Source organism: Triturus cristatus, chromosome 2_1 (genome assembly GCF_964204655.1).
Source record: "Triturus cristatus chromosome 2_1, aTriCri1.1, whole genome shotgun sequence".
Taxonomy (NCBI): Eukaryota; Metazoa; Chordata; class Amphibia; order Caudata; family Salamandridae; genus Triturus; species Triturus cristatus.
In genome coordinates, this window is record NC_140581.1 from 7,006,780 (window position 1) to 7,030,503 (window position 23,724).

Here is a 23,724-nt window from a genome sequence, read left to right on the forward strand (position 1 = left end):
GAGCGGAAACGACCCCTTCCAAGGCTGTGCGTACGCACCTAGAAGCTCTGCTGGGCGACTGCTGCGGGGCCGGACCACAGACTTCAAATCAAGTACAAGCTGAGCGGAAATGACCCCTTCCAAGGCTGTGCGTACGCACCTAGAAGCTCTGCTGGGCGACTGCTGCGGGGCCGGACCACAGACTTCAAATCAAGTACAAGCTGAGCGGAAATGACCCCTTCCAAGGCTGTGCGTACACACCTAGAAGCTCTGCTGGGCGACTGCTGCGGGGCCGGACCACAGACTTCAAATCAAGTACAAGCTGAGCGGAAATGACCCCTTCCAAGGCTGTGCGTACGCACCTAGAAGCTCTGCTGGGCGACTGCTGCGGGGCTGGACCACAGACTTGAAATGCTGCTGCTTTCGGCTCCCCTCACAATTTGTATATTTATTGCTGATTAACTACAGGATACTTCATCCTTATGTGCCCCACACAACCAAACTGATCTACGCAACCATGCCTACGGCTAACCAAAACCGTATGATCATCCTTATTGAATTACCTTATTTTCTGACAGTTTAAATTGTCCATAGTTTCATATTGAATATTGCTAATTGCTATTTATTTATTCATTCATGCTGTATGTGCACCCATAATGGTCTACCTCATAATTTGTCTCCGATTGTTATGTAGCCTAACACGGTTTGATGAAAACATACTGCTGCACTCACTTTCACCTCCTAGCCCTTCGCTGTCTTGTCTATTTTGTCTCACGGAGTTATTTACCCGTCATGCCTCAACCATATCCTCATGACACTGGACTCACCCATCACTAGATATGGCCCTAACTCTTGGTCCATCCTTTACCCCAAAACCTTTCCAAAAATGGCAAGAAAAACTTTAAACACAAACTTTTACTACTCCCCCAAGAAACCCCGTTTGCCGACAACTACATTAGCCTAACCGCCACCATACTCCAAACGCCCCTCTAAATGGAAAAGTATCTTTCTCCACCACCTTCCGATCTCAAACTCCTGCAAAATCCCTTACGGCATGAAACTATCCACCACTCCTTCACACACTTTCTCTGGCAAAGTCGACATCTCCATCTTCAAATCAGGAAATATCCTTATACAAGCCTCCAAGACCCACCTCACCATTTTTGAACACCACTTCTATCCCAATACCTTCTACCTACTCCTACCTCTAACCCCCCAGCCTCCCAAACGCAAGATGTCTCCTCGCCCCTCTCACCCCGGCCCCAACCTATCCACTCCCTGACCTATCACCCAACAATGAAATCCTCAATACCCGGTTACATTCTCCACCAGCCTCAGCAGCATCTCCTCCTCCCCATGACTTTCACTTAACTCCCACAGCCACCCAAACCCCCCCTCATCCCCTTGGTCCCCTGCTCCCCTACCCACTGACGGGTCCACCTATTACTCCAATCTCTTCATCTCCTAGTAACCTTCCTACAACCCCCTCAGCCACCAAAACCTCTCCCGTTCCCCCCCCCCCACTCCCCCGACGGCTCCACCTATAACTCCAATCCCCTTATCTCCCAGTAACCTTCCAACAACTCCCTCAACCGCCCCAACCCTCCCTCCTCTTCATGATCCCTTGATGACTCCACTAACAACCCCTATCACCACCTCCCCTAGTAACCAACCCCTCCATTATCTAGTAAAAAACCCTATAAACCCCTCCCATGCCTCCTTTTCGTCCCATGACACCCGGCTAACCCCTGAGGGTGCCCTCTCACATCCTTTAATTCTACCTCTACCCTGCAACCCTAACGCACTCCACTCCCCTCCTCCTGGCTTCCCACCCCACCCACACCCTAAACTGCCATCCACGACCAACAAAGAACAGACATCCCTCCACCACGACCTACGTACCCCCCACTCCCCTCCTCCTGGCTACCCACCCGCACCCTAAACCGCCATCCATGACTAACAAGGAACACCCCCCACTCCCCCGTGACCTTCGTGCCCCCCTCCCTATCTCACTTCTCACCTAATCACTCCTCAATATAGAACTCCGCCTCTCAACCTTGGTACTAGAGCTCTCTTCACTCAGAAATGAAATTATCTCCCTCTCTTCTAGAATCCCTTCCAATAATTCCTTTCCCTTGGAGTCTGTTCAATCTGAGCCCACACTCCCTCCCCAAGGGAATACCTCCCCTTACGATAATCCTCCTCCTATACCGACCTGCAGAATTGGCTTACTCAGTTCACCCCTCTCTCCGAGCCATCTCCCCGATCCTGACCTCCGTGACCCTAATAAAGAACACTCTCTTATTACCTCGACGACAAACACCCTTTCCCCACATTCCTCCATTCCTGTGATCCTGGAGACAAGTCGGATCCCGTCCTCCCCAGCCTCACCTAGACCCCCGCAACAACTCTCCGTCTTCCACTCCTCCTCCCCCCCCCCAAAAAATCTGACCCTAAACCCCTTAACGGCATGCTGGTTAACTGCCGATCGGCAGCCTGTCATGCAACACAAATCGCTGAAAGTATCCTTAGTGAAGGCATTGACACAGCCTTTCTTACAGAAACCTGGCTCAATGCCCACTCAACATCTATCCTTGACCTGCTCTCCCCCCGGTTACTCCATCCTCAGAAAAGCCAGGCTTAATAAAATCGGAGGGGGACTCGCCATAATCTATAAAGAAGAACTTCAACTCCTACCTGTCCGGCACCCTGACCTCACTACTTTTGAATACCTTGGTGCTGATCTTATAGTTCAAGGATCACCCCCTATCCGCCTACACACCATCTACCACCCCCCTGGTGACCCTCTTTCCTTTGTGGAAGAATTATCTGACTTTCTCACACAATCATCGACTTCTAAATCTAGAAACCTCGTTCTCTGAGATTTTAACCTCCACTGGAATAAAAATGATGACCCCTCGGTTAACCTCATCAATGACTTACTTGATATCAATGACTTGAAACAGCTCTGCCATTCCCAACACACACCAAAGGTGCCACTCTTGACGCTATCATCACAAGCAAGGAACTGGCTTCTCTCTCCCACATCATCTCCATTAACTGGTCCGACCACCACCTCATCCTCTTTACGATCAACAGCTCTGTACCCCCACCATACACAAACACCTCCAACCAAAAGAAACGGACTAGAAATCTCCACTGTATTCCTCCAGGCGAACTGGAGAAAAAAACTAAAGCTCACCTAAGCCTTACTCCTCCCTCCCTAAGTGCTAGTGACCTTACAAAACATTACAACAAATCTATTGTTGATGTCCTTGACCAAATTGCTCCTGCCAAATTAAAACAGCTGAAACGTAACCCCTCCAAATTCTGGTTCAATAGGGACCTCAACAGTGAAAGACGCGCTCTTAGGCAGACAGAACGCTCCTGGAGGCAACAGCCGTCCCCCCTCAAATCTTATCCTCCTCAGAGCCGCAAGAGCCAACTACAAAAAACACATCTTTAAGGAAAAGACTTCCTTCTTCTGTTCACAACTTGACCAGGTAAGAAACCCATCTAGAGAATTATTTAGCATTGTCAAAAGCCAAACTGCCTCAACCCCCCCAAAACATATGGCTACGGTCGAGAGATGTGAAGAAATAGCGAGCTTCTGCTCAGATAAAATCAACAAGATTGATTAATCCTTCATTCTAACGCCCCTCCCTTATGGCCAGACACCCTTCCTTAACATCCCCCCTAATTCTCCTCCCTCCCTTTACCTTCCCCCGAACTCTTCCCAACTCCCCCCCCCTTTGACACCCCTCATGAGCCTCACTTTATCACCCCCCAACTAAAAAACAATGCATTCTGGAGTAAGTTTTGTCCAGTTTCGGAACGGGATGTCTTCAACATCATCTCCAAACTTAAATCTTCCTCTCATACCAAATATCCCCTTCCAGCCTACCTTGTTCAGGACCTAAAGCACATCACCGCTCCTTATTGGACCACTATCATCAACTCCTCCCTAACCACCGGTAGTGTCCCTGCCTCCCTCCAACTAGGACAAATTACCCCCACCATCAAAAACGTTTCAGCTGACCCCAATGACTTAAATAATCTACGCCCTTTTCCTAACCTTCCTTTCCTATCCAAGGCCCTAGAAAATGCGCTCTGCTCCAGTTGAACAAACACATTGAACCATCCAACCTCCTGGACGCTTTGCAATCAGGCTTTCGAAAGGGCTGCAGCACGGAAACAGCTATGCTCAACATAGTCGATGACATCCACCACTCTCTAGACAAGGGTGAATCTTCCCTTCTCATCCTTCTTGACCTCTCTGCAGCTTTCGATACTGTCCACCATGCCGCCTTACTCAACATTCTCAAAGACCGTTTTGGTCTTAATGGCGCTGTTCTTAAATGGTTCACCTCCTTCCTCCAACATAGAACCCAACAAATTAAAGTCAGCGACTGTCTTCCCAAACCTCTACCGGTCTCCTTGGGGGTCCCCCAGGGCTCTATTCTCTCCCCCACTCTATTCAACCTCTTCATGGGACCCCTCACACTCATTCTTAAGCAAGCAAAAATCAGCTACCACCTTTATGCTGATGACACCCAACTTTGCCATAAGATCAAATCCCATGCAGATGTTTTGCACCTTAACATTGCCTTGTCTAAGATCCAATCCTGGTTCCATCACAACCACCTAAAACTTAACCCTAAAAAACCAAAAATCATTCTATTCTCTCCTAAAAACAACGCTCTCCCTATTCTACACTGCTCTCTCTCCATCTCTAGCTCAGTCAAATCCCTCGGCATCAGCATCGACCAGAACCTCAGTCTTACTCCCCATATAAAAAATTAGGCCAAAGGCGCTCTCTTCGCACTACACCATCTTAAAAAAAATGAAACCCTTCATTCCTGCCGATGACTTTAAATCAGTGGTACAATCATTGGTCCTATCTAAACTCGACTACGGTAATCCCACTCTCTCTGGAACCCCCAAAGTCCACCTTGCCCCGATCAAATCCATTCTCAACCTTGCTGCCAGGCTTATTACTGACTGTAAGCGGTTTGATCACATCTCCCCCGTCCTCAAAGACCTTAAATGGCTTCCTATTGAAGGCAGACCCACTTACAAGACTGCCTGCATCACGCACAAAGCCCTCCATCAAAACACCCCATCTCACCGCTCTGATAAACTCCACAAATCGGGCTGCACCACAAATATGAGGAGCACTAACACTCTCATCCTAATCCCACCCTTATTAAAAAAGAAATCTACACAATCTTGTTCCTTCTCTGGAAATGCGCCTGCTGTATGGAATGCTCTACCTAAGGAACTAAGTTGCAACCCCTCCAACCCCAGGTTCAAAAAAGGGGGGGTGGGATTGGACGCTCCAGTGACGGGACACATGGCCAACGATGCACCACAGTAAACTAATTCTTACAGGGACGAACATAGAACTTACACATTTGCTTTTCTTTTGTCACTATCCGTAACTTATCCAGCAAAGCCTGTTCTCTATATCAACTTCACAAGTAAGTCTCACCAGGTTCCTTTTTCTTTCTCTCAGCGGATCACTGCGGTCTCCAGATGTGGTCGCCTGAGCCGCATGTTTTGGCTCTTTTCTCAAGTTCTCTTTCCGTTGAACAATCGTATGCTTGGCTTTCAGCTGCCTACAAGTGAGGAACATATCTATTACAGAGTAAAATTAAAAGCTACACATTGGTGCCGCCTCACTGGAGGTATGATACTGCAGGAGCGATGCTCACACACAAGACTGTAGCATTCCGCACTCCTACAGATTACTAGAGCACGATCCGATCCTCCAGTGTCTAACTACAAATACTAACCACACTCCGACCTTCACGAGTTACTACAGCATTCTTCACTCCTATAGATTACTAGAGCGTGATCTGTGCTTCCAGGTGTAACTATGTACTAACCACACTCCGACCTTCACGAGTTACTACAGCGTTCTTCACTCCTATAGATTACTAGAGCGTGATCTGTGCTTCCAGGTGTAACTATGTACTAACCACACTCCGACCTTCACGAGTTACTACAGCGTTCTTCACTCCTATAGATTACTAGAGCGTGATCTGTGCTTCCAGGTGTAACTATGTATTAACCACACTCCGACCTTCACGAGTTACTACAGCGTTCTTCACTCCTATAGATTACTAGAGCGTGATCTGTGCTTCCAGGTGTAACTATGTACTAACCACACTCCGACCTTCACGAGTTACTACAGCGTTCTTCACTCCTATAGATTACTAGAGCGTGATCTGTGCTTCCAGGTGTAACTATGTACTAACCACACTCCGACCTTCATGAGTTACTACAGCGTTCTTCACTCCTATAGATTACTAGAGCGTGATCTGTGCTTCCAGGTGTAACTATGTACTAACCACACTCCGACCTTCACGAGTTACTACAGCGTTCTTCACTCCTATAGATTACTAGAGCGTGATCTGTGCTTCCAGGTGTAACTATGTACTAACCACACTCCGACCTTCATGAGTTACTACAGCGTTCTTCACTCCTATAGATTACTAGAGCATGATCTGTGCTTCCAGGTGTAACTATGTATTAACCACACTCCGACCTTCACGAGTTACTACAGCGTTATCCATGTCTAGAGACTCTTACAGACTATACTCTAAGCTCACACCAGATCTTCACAGCTCGACGCAAAGATCACTGAAGCACGCATGACTCTTACAGGATACACCCTGAGCTCACACCAGTCACAGATTTTCTGTTGACACATTACTACAGCAAGAGACACTCCAATCCCTCAAATGGGAACACTGAGGCTGATGCAACAGAGCACCACTCACCCGATGGCAGACGACAGACATCGAAACCAGTCGTTAATATCCTCCTGATCAGTCGACATCAGAAGCAGCTTCTCTCTTTCAAAGGAAAGCTAGAATGGCATACAAAGAACATGTGGTTACTCTACAGACAACAACTTGCATTTTACTGTAGTTCTTAAAAGAACCTTCTGTGATAATGGGTTTAACTGCTCTCAACTTGTTGACGGACCTGGTCCTTTTAGGGAAGCGTTTTAATGCGCAAAATTGGAAATCCCTTTCTCCCTTTCAAGTGCCATCTGGGACAGAGAACTATAAATGGGGAGCGGCAGGAGGACACGTTGATGTCCCGCATCGGCCATTAACAGTGAGGCCGGATGGTGCTGCTGCAGCGTCCGATGGGGATCGCACTCTCCTTATGGGCTGGAGCGATCAAGTACCTGCCGCCAGACTCTTCATACTTCGAGAGGAAAATACTGGCCTGCGGTGATCCGATGGATGGAGGTGGTCATGCTGCTGCCATACACTGGAATGGTGTCTACGGTCACACATACAGGACCGTCACTTGCGCATGTTCATGTAGCTCTGTTTTTAGTGGACTGTCCCGCTGCTCTCCTGCCTATAATCTGCACGTCACTCGGAACTTGGTTCTTATGTTCCTTCCATCTACTAAACGATAATAAAAAGACTTCCCAACTCATCAGACCTTCACGTTTAATAAATATAACTTGATATTTCCAAGCGTTTTGGCAAATATGAATTTGGTTGCCTTCCAGCTTTGTTCTTCACACCCTTGCCCCCGGTGGATTTTGGAAGCGCCTGGGGGTGTAGTTGCAAAGCCTGGAGTACGAGTGAAGAATATTCCTATGGGAGACCCTTCACCGTACACACTGCTGGAGCAGAGTTTTCATTTATGAAAATTCAGGGGCTTTTGAAGCTCTAGTATGTCTATGCGTTTTATTAAATATTAATAAATAACAAATTAATTATTTGTCTTGTGCAAGTGTGTATTTTATTAATCAATTCGTTTGTCTTAACATAAGAGAAAGTTACACAAGGGTTAGCATGTGTGTGCTGTTTTTGTTTTCTAAAAAATAACGTGCAAGTTTTCATGTTTAAACGTTGCTGTGTGCTGTTTATTTTAAGCACAAAACGCTGTCTGAATTAATGCTTTTTTATGTCGCAAAAGCTAGATAAATGCATACACATAAGGGTATTAGTGGGGTTAACACTGTTTAATCATTATGCTGTAGTAACGTTGTTTTTATTTCTTTTAATTGAGATGGTCTATTGTGGCCTATGGAGGCCTAATCCATGATGGCTAATTTTGAAGCCTGGCCTCGAGTGAATATGTGAAAGACGTGACGAGGGAGACCCCTGCTGGAAATAGTCTTGAGGGTGACTGACCATGGTCCTTCTATGAAACTTTCCATGAGGACAGCAGCAGCTTTGGGTGTTCTCCAAGAAAAGTGAAAGTGTCCTTGGCAATCTCGAGAGACAAAGGAGCCGTAGAGGAAAACTCTGAACTGTGGCTCGATGGCCGAGGAGAAGCCGGATTAAATGTGTTACATGTTTTATTTTCTTGGATCCTGTTCCGTAGTCTTCGCTATGTGTATTTTTTCTGAGCGGAGGTTCACAAATGTTGCAATGTTGCATCCTTTCCTTCTCGCTCTGCTCAGTGATTTAGTGTTTTTTTTCAAACTTGATGAGTCTTTCCATTGTATTTTTAATTATAAAAACTGCTAGCTTAGGGAGGGATCTTGCCACCCTTTTGCCACTTGCCGTTTTACCTTTGCTGCGTGAAGCTGCGTTGCTGAGGACTGTGCTGAGGACTTCGTCTTGAGAGACTTTACCGAGAGACTTGTCCTGACCCGTTCTGACACTTAGTTAGAATAGGTAATTATGAGAAATGATTTATTCTGATTGATTTAACTTTGACTAATTTAGATAAAGCAATATAATTTTAAACATGGTGTTGAATTTCCTTTCTTGTCAATTATTGGGTTTATATTTTTGATCATTATTGTATATGTTGTGTAGATTATGTTATTGATTAGGACAGTCACTAAACCAGATCCGATCGACCTGATATTGATGCAGGGTGTTTAGGTGTTTTCTTCCCACAGGTTTATTGCTGGTAGAGTATTTGAGCGTATGTTAGTGAAATGGGCCCTAGCGTAAGATGAATGTATGTGCGTGTAACTGTGTGATTACTCTATCCGTGGTAGTGGGCATATTTTAGATACCCTGATCTCTATCAATTTCCTGGTAGCAGAGGATGGTTTAGATGGTTGTCTTGATCTGATAAGATTGCTTGTATATTGGCTTATTGATTATTGATTTTATTTTGTTGATATTGGTATATGTACTAATACTATATGTTGGAATCGTCATGTTGAGTTAGATGTAGTGCTTCTGGAACTTGGAAGCTGTTGTAGCAGTTCCGTAGTAGGGCAGAGGGAAGTATATGCTGCTCTCGGGAAAGACGGGATTGTAAGGAATAACGTGTGACAATTGAAGTTGCGCGTTCACATTGTCTGGGTTCGGAATCAGTGACATCGTCGTATGTTACTATTAGATATATTTCTGGTATGTAAGGAGTGTGTATCGTAGTGAAGGTTATCTTTGAAACTCTGGTCTTAAGTCCCAGGGATCCGTAAGGATTTCCGTTAAAGCTTATCGCGGGAGGAGTAATAGGTATTCTCTGAGCTTGTTTGAGGAACTGGGCGAAGTTGCTTAGTTAATGTGTGTTATAATTCTGTAGTGGAGCAGATTGTCTGTTCTCGGGAAACAGGATTCTGTGTGCATGTACTATATTTTTCTTGCATGAATGTGCGTGAATGTATATACATTTATTGATTGTAAGACTCTTTGGATAAGTCCTAGAGGAAACAGTTATGAGATGTATGAATGTTGACTTTTGAAAAATAGACTCTTTTACTATTCTGTGGTTAGCGAAGCAGACAATGGAGATGTTTTTATGTTGTAACTAATAGATTTTGTAGAAATTTTGACACGAAGTCTACTGAGAGATTTTGTAAAGGAGGGGTAGACGAGAGACAGAAGACAGAGACAAACTGCAGCGACTGTTGACGTCAGAAAGTCCGCGCTCTGAGTGGATAGTGGATCAGAATAGGGTTCGCGCTAGGATTGGTGCGTTAGTGTGAGTCGCGCAGGGATTGGAAGAGCTGTTTAGTGACGTAGACGCTCCAGGATTGGTGCGTTAGTGTGAGTCGCGCTGCTATTGGTTGAGAAACTCGTATTGTATATTTATAATACAGAGAGAGTAGAGAGTTTTAGTAAGCGCTAAAATGTATTCTCAAGAGGAGAAAAAGAAAAAAACATTATTTGGGAAAGTTAAAAAGTGGTTTACCAAAGATAAAGAGGTTAAAACAAGAGAGGGTGAGTTGCTACCTCCAGCGAAAACACCTGCATCCTTCATGGCTGCGAAATATGGGTTTCATACCTGTATATGGTTGCAGAATTGGGTTAGGTATACTAAAGAAGATGGTGTTCTAGCATTTCCAGAACATGGTTCATTTAATCTGGCTGTGTTGAGAAATTTACGGGAAAAGATGTTATGTCTGGACCCGAAGCCAAGACCTACACAGTTCGAGGCTTTAGTGGAATGGGAAGAGGAAGTACATGAGCGAGAAAAGCAAAGGTCTGGAGGGTATTACAGGAATATGTTTGGGAGGAGACATGATCGTGAAACACATCATGAACGGATGAAAAGATGGCGAGATGTTAATATGTCAGAGGGATTATATCCTATGAGAACAATTGAAGAGGGAGCAGTTGGAGTTAATGAGTATGATGATGAGGTCTTAAATGACATGATTTACAAGAGACCACCTCCCTATAGACCAGAACCAGATGAGAGTACACCAGTTGTTTCTCCGATAAGAGATACAGTCTGTATTATTGAGAAAGAAAAAGTGACACCTGAATCAAGAAGTAGTAGTTCTTTCAGGGAGAGAGAAAAGCGAAGTAGTGAGGAAAATGCTAGAAAATTAGCAAAAACGACAACAGAACTGACTGAGAAAATTAGGGAGTTAACGAAGAATCTGGAAGCTGGTACGGTGCCTGTAACTATAGGTCCGGTTATGCCTGTGTTTGACAAACAGAGAACAGGTGAGAATGGACTAGTGATTCCATATGTTGGGAATAATCTGACAAATTCAGTTGGTCCTTCAGGAGATTCAGATAAAAGAGCAGAAAGAAGTGACCTGAGACAAACAAGACATGACATGTAGTGAACTATTGGATACTAGTGAACCTAGTTGTTCAGGGATGCCAATTTTAGAACCGCAGAAAAGAGTGGTTCCAGTGAGAAAAACTGCTGAAATAACAGTTGATGATTTAAATGATTGGATGAAGGTTCTTCAGAAAAAGGATAAGGATTCACAAGTTATTGATGTGGCTAGGTTACGTGTAGAAATAGAAGAGCTTGTGACAGGAACAGTTCCAGTAGAAATACTGAAGAGTCATCATGATGGTGAGCTGTTGTTCATGTGCAAAAGTATTACCTGGAGAGCAAGGAATACACATGACAGACTGAGAACAATAGCAAATGAGCAAGGAGTTGATATTGATAAAGTGAAAGCTTTACAAAGAACTTACAGGATGGATTTTACAGAGAAAGATATCGAAAATTTGAATGTTTCTGGTAGAACAGGACAGATTAAAGAAATGGTGGCATTACTGCGAAGATGGGGTGATGTTGAAAAGTGGAAGGATAGGTGGTATAAGAAAAGAAAGGAATCTGTAGATAGAACAACTTATTCAGCATTTCCAGTGAGAGAAAAAGAGAAACCAGTGGATAATTATCCTATGAGAGAAATACCTGGAGGAGGATATGTACATGTTCCATGGACCAGACAGGATATTTTATCATTTACGAATGATTTCCCTCGATTGAGAGAAAAGCCCGTCGAGTGGTATAGGCAGGTAGATAGGTTTGTGAAATTGTCAAAAGTGCTGTGGGTTGACCTGAATAGTCTGTTTGATATAATTGTTCCAGCAGACTTGTGGACTGAGTGTAAAATAGTTGTGAGTTGGCCTACTGAGGAATATCCAAGAGACCCAAGAACAGGGGCACCAGATCCAGAGGTAATGAGGAAGTATGATCAGGTGATGGTATACCTGAAGAGTAAGGTACCTGCAAAAGAAACGGACTGGGTAAAGATAGATCGAACACAACAGGAAGCGAAAGAATCAGTTCATGCTTTTTACGAGAGGCTAATACTGGCATTTAAACAATTCAGTGGAGATGAACATCTGGGTGACAAAGATTTGAGTCACTTTGTATACAGATTTGTATATGGCCTAAGACCTGAAATTGGTGAGAGAATTTGTGAACACAGTGGATTGGCAGAGTAAAAAAGTAGATGAGATTCTGAGACATGCAAAATACTTCAGTGATGAAATTGAAGCAAAACAAAGAAAGCTGAAAGAGAAAGCAATGTGGGCACAAGTGAAAGTTGCAGAAAGACAGGAAGCACAGTTAGTGGAACAGGCGAATAATCCAGGAAATAATGCAGGAAATAGACCCAGATATGCAGGAAAGGGGAAAGGAAGTCTTGAGGAAGCAAAGAAAAAGTTCCCTTGTCACAACTGTGGCCAGCTGGGACATTGGAGATCTGAATGTCCTAATCCACCATTAGTGAGTAATGAGAATAAACCTTTAAATCAACAGGTGCAGAACCAGAATGAAGGGAATAATCAACAGCAACAACAGAAAGTTGTGAGACAGCAGAGTCAAGAGCCAAAACCGCCCTTGCCGCAGAATAGAGGGGTACAAAAATATAATCAGGACTCAGGATTCTACAATGATGAGCAGGTAAACAAACCAAGACGTTCTAACAAGGTACAGCAGTACTTGTTAAAGAGTGAAGGGAGTGAGTCTGAGGGTGATTATTGACGGTGCCGAAGAGAGGAGGAAGAGTGCATACTTGGTGCAACTCTAGAAATAGACCAGGCAGGACCATTTGTGGATGGGAAAATAAATGAGGAGAGTGTTACTTTTTTGGTAGACACAGGTGCGACAAGATCAACTGTCAGGTCAACAGATGTTAGAAATCTTCCTCTCTCGGATGAAGCAATCCAAGTAGTTGGTGTAGCCAATACACAAATCAAAACACGTCTTACTGAACCTGTAAGAGTACAGATAGGGAAATTTTCAGACATGCACAGATTTATTGTCTGTGACACGAGTCCAGTGAACCTGTTAGGTAGGGACTTATTGTGTAAGATGAATTGCACAATTTTTTGTACAACAGATGGAATAGCTTTTGAAAAACCAGATGATGATGTTTTCTACCGAATGACTCTAGAAAATAGAGAAAGTGAGTTAATTGGTGCATTTGCTGTGTTTAATCCGGAGGATTTGCCTCAAGAGCTGAGAGACACAGTGAAAAGAGCAGTTTGGGATTTTACAGGAGAGGATGTGGGATTGATGAATAATGTAGATCCAGTGAAAATTGCAGTGAAAGAGGGAATTACATATCCTAACATTCCTCAGTACAAAATGACACCAGAAATAATTGAAGGAATAACTCCTATAATTGAGAAAATGATTCAGCAGGGAGTTCTAAGAGAACTATTGAGTAGTCCATGTAATTCGCCGATAATGGGACTGAAAAAGCCCAATGGCAAATTTAGGATCGTACAGGATCTGAGAAAAGTTAATCAAATTGTGGTGGCATGTTGTCCTATTGTGCCAAATCCATCAGTGATTCTGTATCAAATTCCACATGATGCTGAGTGGTATACAGTGATTGATTTGTGTCATGCGTTCTTTTCAATTCCATTGCATCATGACAGCCAGCCGATTTTTGCATTTAGGTTTGGCCAGCGTATCTTAGCATGGTGTCGAATCCCACAGGGGTATACGGAGAGTCCTTCGATATTCAATCAGTTATTGAAGAAATCGTTGGAGAGTTTGATTATGCCCGAAAACTCAGTGTTAGTGCAGTACATTGATGACCTACTGGTGGCATCAAAGACACGTGAAGCTTGTGAAGTGGATACCATAGCTTTACTGAATCATCTGGCAGATGGAGGGTTAAAGGTATCTCCAGCTAAATTGCAATTTTGCAAGAAAGAGGTTCATTATCTTGGACACAATATTGAAAAAGGTCTGAGAAAAGTGACTACTGACAGGATCAGAATAATCAGAGAAATGAAAGCTCCAAAAACCCAGAGAGAAGTGAGAATGTTCCTGGGTATGGTGGGTTATTGTCGTCAGTGGATAATTAATTTTTCTCTGATAGCAAAGCCACTGATTAAGCTGACGAAAAGTGAAATGACAGATCCATTAGATCTGGATGCAGAACAATTGGCAGCATTTGAAGAGCTCAAAAGTAAAATGTGTGAGGCTCCAGCTTTGGGTATGCCTGACTATGAGAAATAATTTGAGCTGTACTGCAGTGAGAGAAATGGATGTGCACTTTCAGTGTTAATCCAGAAACATGGACAATTGAGAAGGCCTATTGCGTACTTCTCATCAACACTTGACCCTGTAGCTGTGGGTTTACCAGGTTGTCTGAAATCTGTGGCTGCAACATGCAGGAGTCTGGAACAGAGTGAGGGAATTATAATGGGATATCCTGTAAGGGTATTTGTACCTCACAATGTGGCAATTCTTTTGACAAGAAGCAGAACTCAGTACATGTCACATAGTCGGTTGACTAAATATGAAAGAGTGATACTGGGTGCATCAAATGTGACTCTTGAGAGATGTGTGAATGTGAATCCAGCGACACTCTTGCCGGATATTGAAAATGTGGGAATAAAGATGGAAGATGATCATGATTGTTTGGATGTGCTTGAGTACTGTACAAAACCGAGACCAGACATAAGGGATATTCCCTTACCAGAAAATGACCATGTGCTGTTTGTGGATGGATCATGCTTGAGGAATGACGATGGTGTGCTATGTGCAGCATATGCGGTGTGCAAAGTTTCAGAGGTCATGGAAGCATCACCATTGAAAGGAGTGAAATCTGCGCAAGTTGCTGAATTAATAGCATTGACAAAAGCTTGCGAAATTGGGAAAGATTTGAGGACGACTGTGTTGACTGATAGTCAGTATGGATTTGGAGTGGTGCATGATTTTGGCCAACTTTGGCTACAAAGAGGTTTCTTGACATCGAGTGGAACTCCAATAAAGAATGCTGAAATGATTGGAAAATTGCTTGAGGCGATACAGCTGCCTAAGGAGTTAGCGGTTGTAAAATGTGCTGCCCATGGTCAGGGGGAGGATTTTATAACGGTTGGAAACCGTTATGCGAATGATGTTGCACAGTATTGTGCCAAGACAAATCAATCCATCAACAGGGACAGAGAAGGGGAAATGTCTTTACTCTCTGTGATGTTTACTAATGTCCTAGAGACCTGGGATGAAGTGAAACAGTTACAAGATGAGGCAGGAGAGGAAGAGAAACAAGATTGGATTAAGGCAGGATGTGCTCCAAGAGAAACAGACCATGTTTGGGTCTACAGAGATGGCAGACCAGTGATGCCTAACTCTATCTTGTCGTCAATGGCAAGGATGTATCATGGCCAGGGACATTTGGGGAGAGACGCGATGGTTAGGTCGTTTAAACAGACCTGGTACAATGCAAAGTTCAGGACAATTGCAGAGAGTATCTGTCAGAGGTGTTTAGTTTGTCAGCAATTTAACACTGGGAAAAAGACAGTGGTGAGTCTGGGAATAATAGGCAGAGAAGGAGGTCCTTTTACAAGAATGCAGATTGATTTCATTGAGATGCCCCAAGTGAACAGACTGAGGTATGTTCTAGTGGTAGTCTGTTTGTTTTCAAGGTGGGTGGAAGCTTACCCGACTAGAAGAAATGATGGATTAACAGTGGCAAAGTTACTGTTGAGGGAGTTGATTCCTAGGTACGGGTTTCCAGTAACAGTTGAGTCTGACAGAGGTGGACACTTTCAAAATGAGCTCATGGCTTTGATTTGTGAAGCATTGAAAATACAGCAGAAGCTACATTGTGCATACCGACCAGAGGCTTCTGGTGTGGTTGAGCAGATTAATGGCACAATCAAGAATAGGATTGGAAAGATGTGCTTAGCCACTGGCATGAAATGGCCAGATGTTTTGCCTTTAGTTCTGATGACGATGAGATCTACTCCAGATAGAACTACTGGTTTGAGCCCGCATGAAATAATCATGGGACGTGCTATGCGCCATGCATTCGTGCCTGTCAATAAGTTGGTGACAATAACTGATGACATGATTTTGGATTACTGTAAAGGCCTGGCTGACGCAGTTCATTCTGTGTTTCACCAGGTTGGAGAAGAAGCTACCACACTTGAGAAGAAGCAAGCCCATGATCTGAGTCCAGGAGATTGGGTGAGGATAAAAGTTCACAGGAGAAGAAATTGCTTGATTCCAAGGTGGGGAAGGCCGAGACAAGTTATTCTGACTACAACGACTGCAGTAAAGTGTGCTGGAGAGAAACACTGGGTATATGCAAGTCATACTCTGAGAGTTCCAAATCCAAACGAAGGGACTGGTAAAGAGTATTTTGAAGAGTCAGATTCCAGTGATGATGAAGATACTGATGATACGGAATCAGTGAGAAAAGAAGCAGAGAGAGCTTCAAGAGAATCACTGCGAGTATCAGAGAGAAGATCGAATTCTGTAAGAGAGCCTGAAGTTTCAAACAGCAGTGAAGGAAAAAGAAAAGAAAAAAGAAATCACACAGAGACTACTCCTGAATCAGAAGAGGAGGAGATTGAAGAACCACTTGAGATTATACTTGAAGAAGTAGGGTCAGAAGAAGATAGAGAGGGACAGATTGCGGAAGACCCCCGAGGAGGTGTAGGGAACTAGGTGAAGGGACAAGTAGACAGCAAGAAGATTGCGTGTCGGAGACCCGAGGAGGGACAGGAGGAGGGAAGTCTCAAACAGTGGTGAAAAAATCTGTGGAGAAGAATAAAACTGCTGGGAAACGGAAACAAGAGGCACTTGAAACAGATGATGAAGATGAACAAACAGAAGGTCGAGTTCTGAGAAAGAGAACTTGGATTGGAGAAAGGAGTAATAAAGAAACAAAGCCGAAAAAGGTGTTAAGAGGAGACCGTTGGCCTAACAACAGAGTTAAGAGGCTGAGATACAAAGTAATAAGAGCAAATTCATCGAAAGCTGAACAAGTGAATGAAGTTTCAAGTCAAAGTTCAAAAGCTGAAGGAGAAGAATCAAAGGAGTCAAGCGAACCAGTGGAAATAAAAAGAGTAAGAAGACCCAACCAAAAGTACAGATCACCGGAATGGTCTTATGTGACACTGTCTGAAGGAGGAGAAGAAGAAACAGTGACTCGAGATAATCCGGAAGTGGTCTTGAGAGAAGTGGTTGAGGAAGATACTGGTGAAATTCTGAAAGTACTCTTGACTGACATTGGAGAAGAGTCGAGTACTGAGGATTTTGATGTTGGAGATCTGATACAATTTGATGTTGAAGAAATTGAAGTGAAGAATGACAAATATCCAAACTGAGTGAAAGAAGGATTCACTTGGATCAAGTGAACGAAGAGATCATTTGGATAAACTGAAAGCTGAAGAATTGAAGAAGTTCAAACAGTAGTGGAGTAGTAGAGGCTAAACTAAAATGGCTAACATAGAGAATAATAGTAATAGATGTGCCTTCTTTAAGAGGTGGTGTAGAATGTGCTGCTGCTGTACTGGATTATTAATGCTTCTATGGGGTGTTTTAGTTTTATTGGTTACTTTTAAAGTAGAGTTTGAAATGCATACAGAGAATGTGACAAATGTTGAGAAGAATTCGCAAAAAGTAGTTCCAATTAGAATTAGTAATACTTACATACACAAAGATAGGTCAATTAATAACTTTTCTAGTAATGTTTTTTCAAAACTGTTATATGAATATGTGAAAACAATGGAAGTAAGGGATTGCTACGTCTGTATGCAATTACCTGCATCCGTTTCAGAGGGTGTTACTTATCATCATTTACCAGCTACATATGGTATTTCCTGTAGTATTTTAAGTAGTGTTTTTTATTTGTTAGGGAAAGTAGATTATAAGATGTCTAACAGAGATAGTATTTTTGGGCACTTGCCAATGAACAAAGAGCTGAATCCAGCTAAAGAAGCTAACACTTTTGGTGAGATTTTTATTGAAGAAAAAGGATTAACATTAGATTACATTTTTAAGAATAATTTAACTTGCAGTCTGAAAGAAGAGGAGAGAGCTTTCCTGGATATGGTAGAAGAAAGGAGATTGAACATGCATGAGAAAGCAGGAAAATATAAAGTGAGTGAGACAATTTGGGACATTGAGATGGGAAAAGAGTTGAAGAATGGGGCTAGTCCAACTTTAGCTCTAGATGCACCACAGAAGGGTAAACTTTGTATTACAAGAAGGAAATCCCAATATGATACATATTTTGTCGGGACTAGTGAGTGCCATGATACATACTTCATTGCAACAGGTTGGGGTTTCAGAGGTGGAGAAGATACAATTTTTCCAGGAGTATATTATGTTTGTGGGAATAAGGCTTATTACAAGTTGCCTGACCATTGGTATGGCACGTGTTATGTGGGTCTGGTTTTTCCAAAGATTTTTCATATAGATAAAATAACAGATGTAGAACATATTAATTTACTAATGCGTTTTAAGAGAGAAACTTGATCTGAAATAGTGGGTGATATTTTTGGGGTTTTGATTCCAGCAGTGGGAATTTCTTTGAATGCTTATGGAATTCGGAAACTGTCCACAGTGGTTGATCGCTTATCGACAAATACCGCTGGAGGGTTTCTTTTGGTGAATACGGAATTAAGTGCCGTACGTGCCATGTCTATGCAAAATCGACTTGCCCTTGATATTCTATTGGCCAAGGAGGGTGGAGTTTGTGGAATATTGAAAGTTCAACATTGTTGCACTTACATTCCTGACGAAAGTAAAGACCTGAAGGTCTATATCAAAAATATTACTGATTTACATGAAGAATTAGTACCACTTGAAGCTGGGAGTTTGTGGACTAAAATAGCTAATAACATGATCGCTGTTAAGGATTTTATTGCAAAAATAGGTAGTACAATTATAGGTAGAATATTGTTTCCCTTGTCTTGTATAATTGTGGCTTTATTAATAATAAGATTGGTGTGTGTGTGTTGTAAAAACAGGGGAGGGAAAAAGAAATTGAATAAGGGAAAGAAAAATAAGAAGTTGAAAAGAGAACCTCAAGAAATTGAACTAGAAGAATTGAGGGAGAGTGTTTATTTAGAGACAAAGAGAGATGATGAAAGAGTGACTGGTGTTTAATGTTGTGTAAGGGGAAAAGACATTTCTGATTTCTCCTAAAATTGGACTAAATTTTCACTAATTTTTTTTTTGGGTTTATTTGGTGATAAAATCACCAAAGGGGGGATTGCTGGAGCAGAGTTTACATTTATGAAAATTCAGGGGCTTTTGAAGCTCTAGTATGTCTATGCGTTTTATTAAATATTAATAAATAACAAATTAATTATTTGTCTTGTGCAAGTGTGTATTTTATTAATCAATTCGTTTGTCTTAACATAAGAGAAAGTTACACAAGGGTTAGCATGTGTGTGCTGTTTTTGTTTTCTAAAAAATAACGTGCAAGTTTTCATGTTTAAACGTTGCTGTGTGCTGTTTATTTTAAGCACAAAACGCTGTCTGAATTAATGCTTTTTTATGTCGCAAAAGCTAGATAAATGCATACACATAAGGGTATTAGTGGGGTTAACACTGTTTAATCATTATGCTGTAGTAACGTTGTTTTTATTTCTTTTAATTGAGATGGTCTATTGTGGCCTATGGAGGCCTAATCCATGATGGCTAATTTTGAAGCCTGGCCTCGAGTGAATATGTGAAAGACGTGACGAGGGAGACCCCTGCTGGAAATAGTCTTGAGGGTGACTGACCATGGTCCTTCTATGAAACTTTCCATGAGGACAGCAGCAGTTTTGGGTGTTCTCCAAGAAAAGTGAAAGTGTCCTTGGCAATCTCGAGAGACAAAGGAGCCGTAGAGGAAAACTCTGAACTGTGGCTCGATGGCCGAGGAGAAGCCGGATTAAATGTGTTACATGTTTTATTTTCTTGGATCCTGTTCCGTAGTCTTCGCTATGTGTATTTTTTCTGAGCGGAGGTTCACAAATGTTGCAATGTTGCATCCTTTCCTTCTCGCTCTGCTCAGTGATTTAGTGTTTTTTTTCAAACTTGATGAGTCTTTCCATTGTATTTTTCATTATAAAAACTGTTAGCTTAGGGAGGGATCTTGCCACCCTTTTGCCACTTGCCGTTTTACCTTTGCTGCGTGAAGCTGCGTTGCTGAGGATCGATGCTGAGGACTTCGTCTTGAGAGACTTTACCGAGAGACTTGTCCTGACCCGTTCTGACACTTAGTTAGAATAGGTAATTATGAGAAATGATTTATTCTGATTGATTTAACTTTGACTAATTTTAGATAAAGCAATATAATTTTAAACATGGTGTTGAATTTCCTTTCTTGTCAATTATTGGGTTTATATTTTTGATCATTATTGTATATGTTGTGTAGATTATGTTATTGATTAGGACAGTCACTAAACCAGATCCGATCGACCTGATATTGATGCAGGGTGTTTAGGTGTTTTCTTCCCACAGGTTTATTGCTGGTAGAGTATTTGAGCGTATGTTAGTGAAATGGGCCCAAGCGTATGATGAATGTATGTGCGTGTAACTGTGTGATTACTCTATCCGTGGTAGTGGGCATATTTTAGATACCCTGATCTCTATCAACACCAAAACCACCGCAGTGTGCACAACCCAACTGCCGCAAGACCGCTAGGTATGTACAGTCTGTACACTTCAATGTTAACAGACTTTGTTGATGCCCTGCTCTTAGGAACTATATTACTATGTGGGGTCAGGACCCTGGCCCAGAGGTGCCATCTTGTTTTCATGGTTTGTATAAGATACATGTATAAAATATTTTCCTTGCATGCATGAAAAGATTATTGGTTCTAGAGTAAAGCACTGACTGGCCTTAGCCATAGGAGCTTACATTATTGTGCAGACTGTGACTCTTACAGACTCTAAGCTCACACCAGATCTTCACCGGTTACTGCAGCATTCTCCACAAGAATCCCTGAAGCATGAGCCACTCTTACAGGATATAACCCGAGCTCACACCAGATCTTCACAGGTTACTGCGGCATTCTCCACAAGAATCCATGAAGCATGAGCCACTCTTACAGGATATAACCCGAGCTCACACCAGATCTGCACAGGTTACTGCAGCATTCTCCACAAGAATCCCTGAAGCATGAGCCACTCTTACAGGATATAACCGAGTTCTTACCAGATCTTCACAGGTTACTGCAGCATTCTCTCCACAAGAATCCCTGAAGCCTGAGCGACTCTTACAGGATATAACCCGAGCTCTTACCAGATCTGCACAGGTTACTGCAGCATTCTCCACAAGAATCCCTGAAGCATGAGCCACTCTTACAGGATATAACCCGAGCTCTTACCAGATCTTCACAGGTTACTGCAGCATTCTCCACAAGAATCCCTGAAGCATGAGCCACTCTTACAGGATATAACCCGAGCTCTTACCAGATCTGCACAGGTTACTGCAGCATTCTCCACAAGAATCCCTGAAGCATGAGCCACTCTTACAGGATATAACCCGAGCTCTTACCAGATCTTCACAGGTTACTGCAGCATTCTCTCCACAAGAATCCCTGAAGCATGAGCCACTCTTACAGGATATAACCCGAGCTCTTACCACATCTTCACAGAACACTGCACTTGAGTTGGGCTTGCAATGCGAAGACTTATTACCCGAGACACTTTCAAGGGTGTACTTGGTTATTCAATGTGAGGTGCAATAACACCGTGGCTCTGGATAACTTCAGAGGTGAACATCTACAACTGGAGCCCAGTAGCCCCAGATTGTCCAGGAACCTCAGGAACCATGTTGTAACAGTCGCCCCCAAAAATCTTAGTCAACAGTTCTAGTAACTCTTGTGATTAACCAATGAACAAAGCAAGCTTCCAGGCGGGACAGTCAAGGCACCCCATGTCCTATTCCTAAGAAATCCCTCAATTTCATTTCCAGGTTTCCTTGGACGCTAACTGCAGGGAAAGGAATGTCTCCTGCATGGCCAGTTTAGCCAGGACCAGAGGCTAAAGGCACACGGATATGTCTGCAAAGCTTGCTAAGACTATTTGCCAAAAAAGGGGCAAATAGACCCTTAACTGAATCACTTGTTACAAAAATTAAGGCACCTGCCTTGGGGTTGGGGTTTAAAAAGAAGACACACGACACACTCATAGGATGAGGAGTCTGTGTGTAGAAGCATCCATCAGAAGCACACCTCTTCGAGGCGCTGCGACTCTACGTTCTACACCCATGCTGAGCTGTATTCCTGATTGAATTGTACATTACTTTGCAGTGTTCTTTATGCAATGTTCACAAGACGAACGGTCCAGTGCAAACTGGAGTCCTGTGCGTTTATGAAATTAAACCATGCGAGAAACAATGAAATTAAACACCCCATGACAATAGCCGCCATGGACTGGCACAGGATACTCACGCTGATGAGGCCGCCCTGGCTCCTGGTGTGCCCAAACACCTTCTCCACACTGCACTCCTCCAGCGGGTACAAGGACTGGCAGCAGAACTTGTCCGAATTCATGGGGTGCAGCGGATGGCAGGGTTTTGTCATTAGTAGGATGTCTGAGAAGAGGAAAAACATCTTCTGTTTCACCTCTTCACCCTTATGGGGAACAGCGGTGAGCCAGCCCTCTCGGATGTATACCCGACCTGTGGACAGAGAATCTGGAGTTACCCCTCTGATATGTACCCGAATAAATCACCCCGCAATGTAGAGCCGACAAACTCCACAACTGATCCTCCAGAAGTAAAGGTAATGGAGACGCGGCCCAGCTTGGCTCCAGGAATGGCTGAAGTTTGAAAGGAAGCCTGTGCAAGGGCTTCTCTCCAGTTTTCACAATCGGAGGTCTTTACGGGGTTGTGTTTTTAGTAATCTTGGTAAGGAGGTTGGGCAAACTGGGACCAGTGGCATCGATAAAGCCAGGGTGCCCGAGGGTCTTTGTCTGCCCATGTACTTACCGCCTCACCGGTCCGGGCATTCATCAGGGCTCGGTCTCTATTAGGTCACCTACAGGTTCCAAAACCATTACTTTTCCCATAAGGTCAGTGGTTAGAAAACAAAAAACCATTTTTTTTTGTTCTTCAGTCTAGATGTTCACACTGTGGTGAAAGATCTACAATAGGGAATGAAAAAGCCACCTGGCTCGATTCGGTTACTGAGTTGATACCTCAGAGGAGTACCACAGGGTCCTGGGTGCAAATCTGCGAGCACCCCAACTTCGAACCAGGAGGGGCGATTAATATTGTCAGCCCTATGGCCCCAATGAACTCCTTAAAGACCCTCCAGCCCTTAAAGGACTGTCATTAGCTGGACACTGTCCCTACTCTACAAACACATATTTTGGAATATCTATGAGCAACTGATTCAATCAGACTCGACCCCCATCCTCTGCCCCCACAGCCACCTCCAGGTCAGAGGAAGGATTTAGGAACACCAGGAAAAATGATATTTTGCAGTTTCTGCATCTGCTTTCCCCTAGCACCAATATTATTTTTAGCCTATATGTTGCAATCTGGCCCCCTCCTGTGGCTGTTCATGAAGGTGCAGCTAGGCAGCTGCCAACAATGGGTTTATCGGGGCACCGGTCACTACGACCCCTCCCTCTAGGACTCCCCTCCCACTGTCGCTTTATAATGGTACATTAGCTTCTGTACCCAGACTCACCTGGCACCAGCACCTTCGTCTTGCGTCCCTTCAGCAGCTTTTGCACCCTCACCACCTGCAGATAGTTCTCATGGCTGCGTGCGTTGTCTTGGATGTACTGCGCGACCTCCGACACCGCCTTTACCGCCCCTACGACAGAGAGCAGAGCTGATGCATA

At 43.4% G+C, this 23,724-nt stretch overlaps 1 protein-coding gene across 6 annotated transcripts in view; it reads right to left on the reverse strand.

Moving 5' to 3' along the window:
- The window catches only part of ARHGEF39 (Rho guanine nucleotide exchange factor 39), a 121,427-nt gene that overhangs the window by 12,767 nt on the left and 84,936 nt on the right, over positions 1–23,724 (reverse strand). For 3 of the 6 annotated variants that reach the window (XM_085627613.1, XM_085627611.1, XM_085627612.1), the window contains exons 8-11: positions 23,568–23,696; positions 22,323–22,552; positions 6,765–6,853; positions 5,471–5,597 (exon numbers count right to left, since the gene is read on the reverse strand). In XM_085627613.1, coding sequence (XP_085483739.1) covers positions 5,471–5,597; positions 6,765–6,853; positions 22,323–22,552; positions 23,568–23,696 — 575 coding nt within the window. Of the gene's footprint in view, positions 1–5,389; positions 5,598–6,764; positions 6,854–22,322; positions 22,553–23,567; positions 23,697–23,724 lie in introns of all 6 variants that reach the window. The other 3 variants (XR_014969044.1, XM_085627616.1, XM_085627614.1) reach the window with 2 other exon arrangements.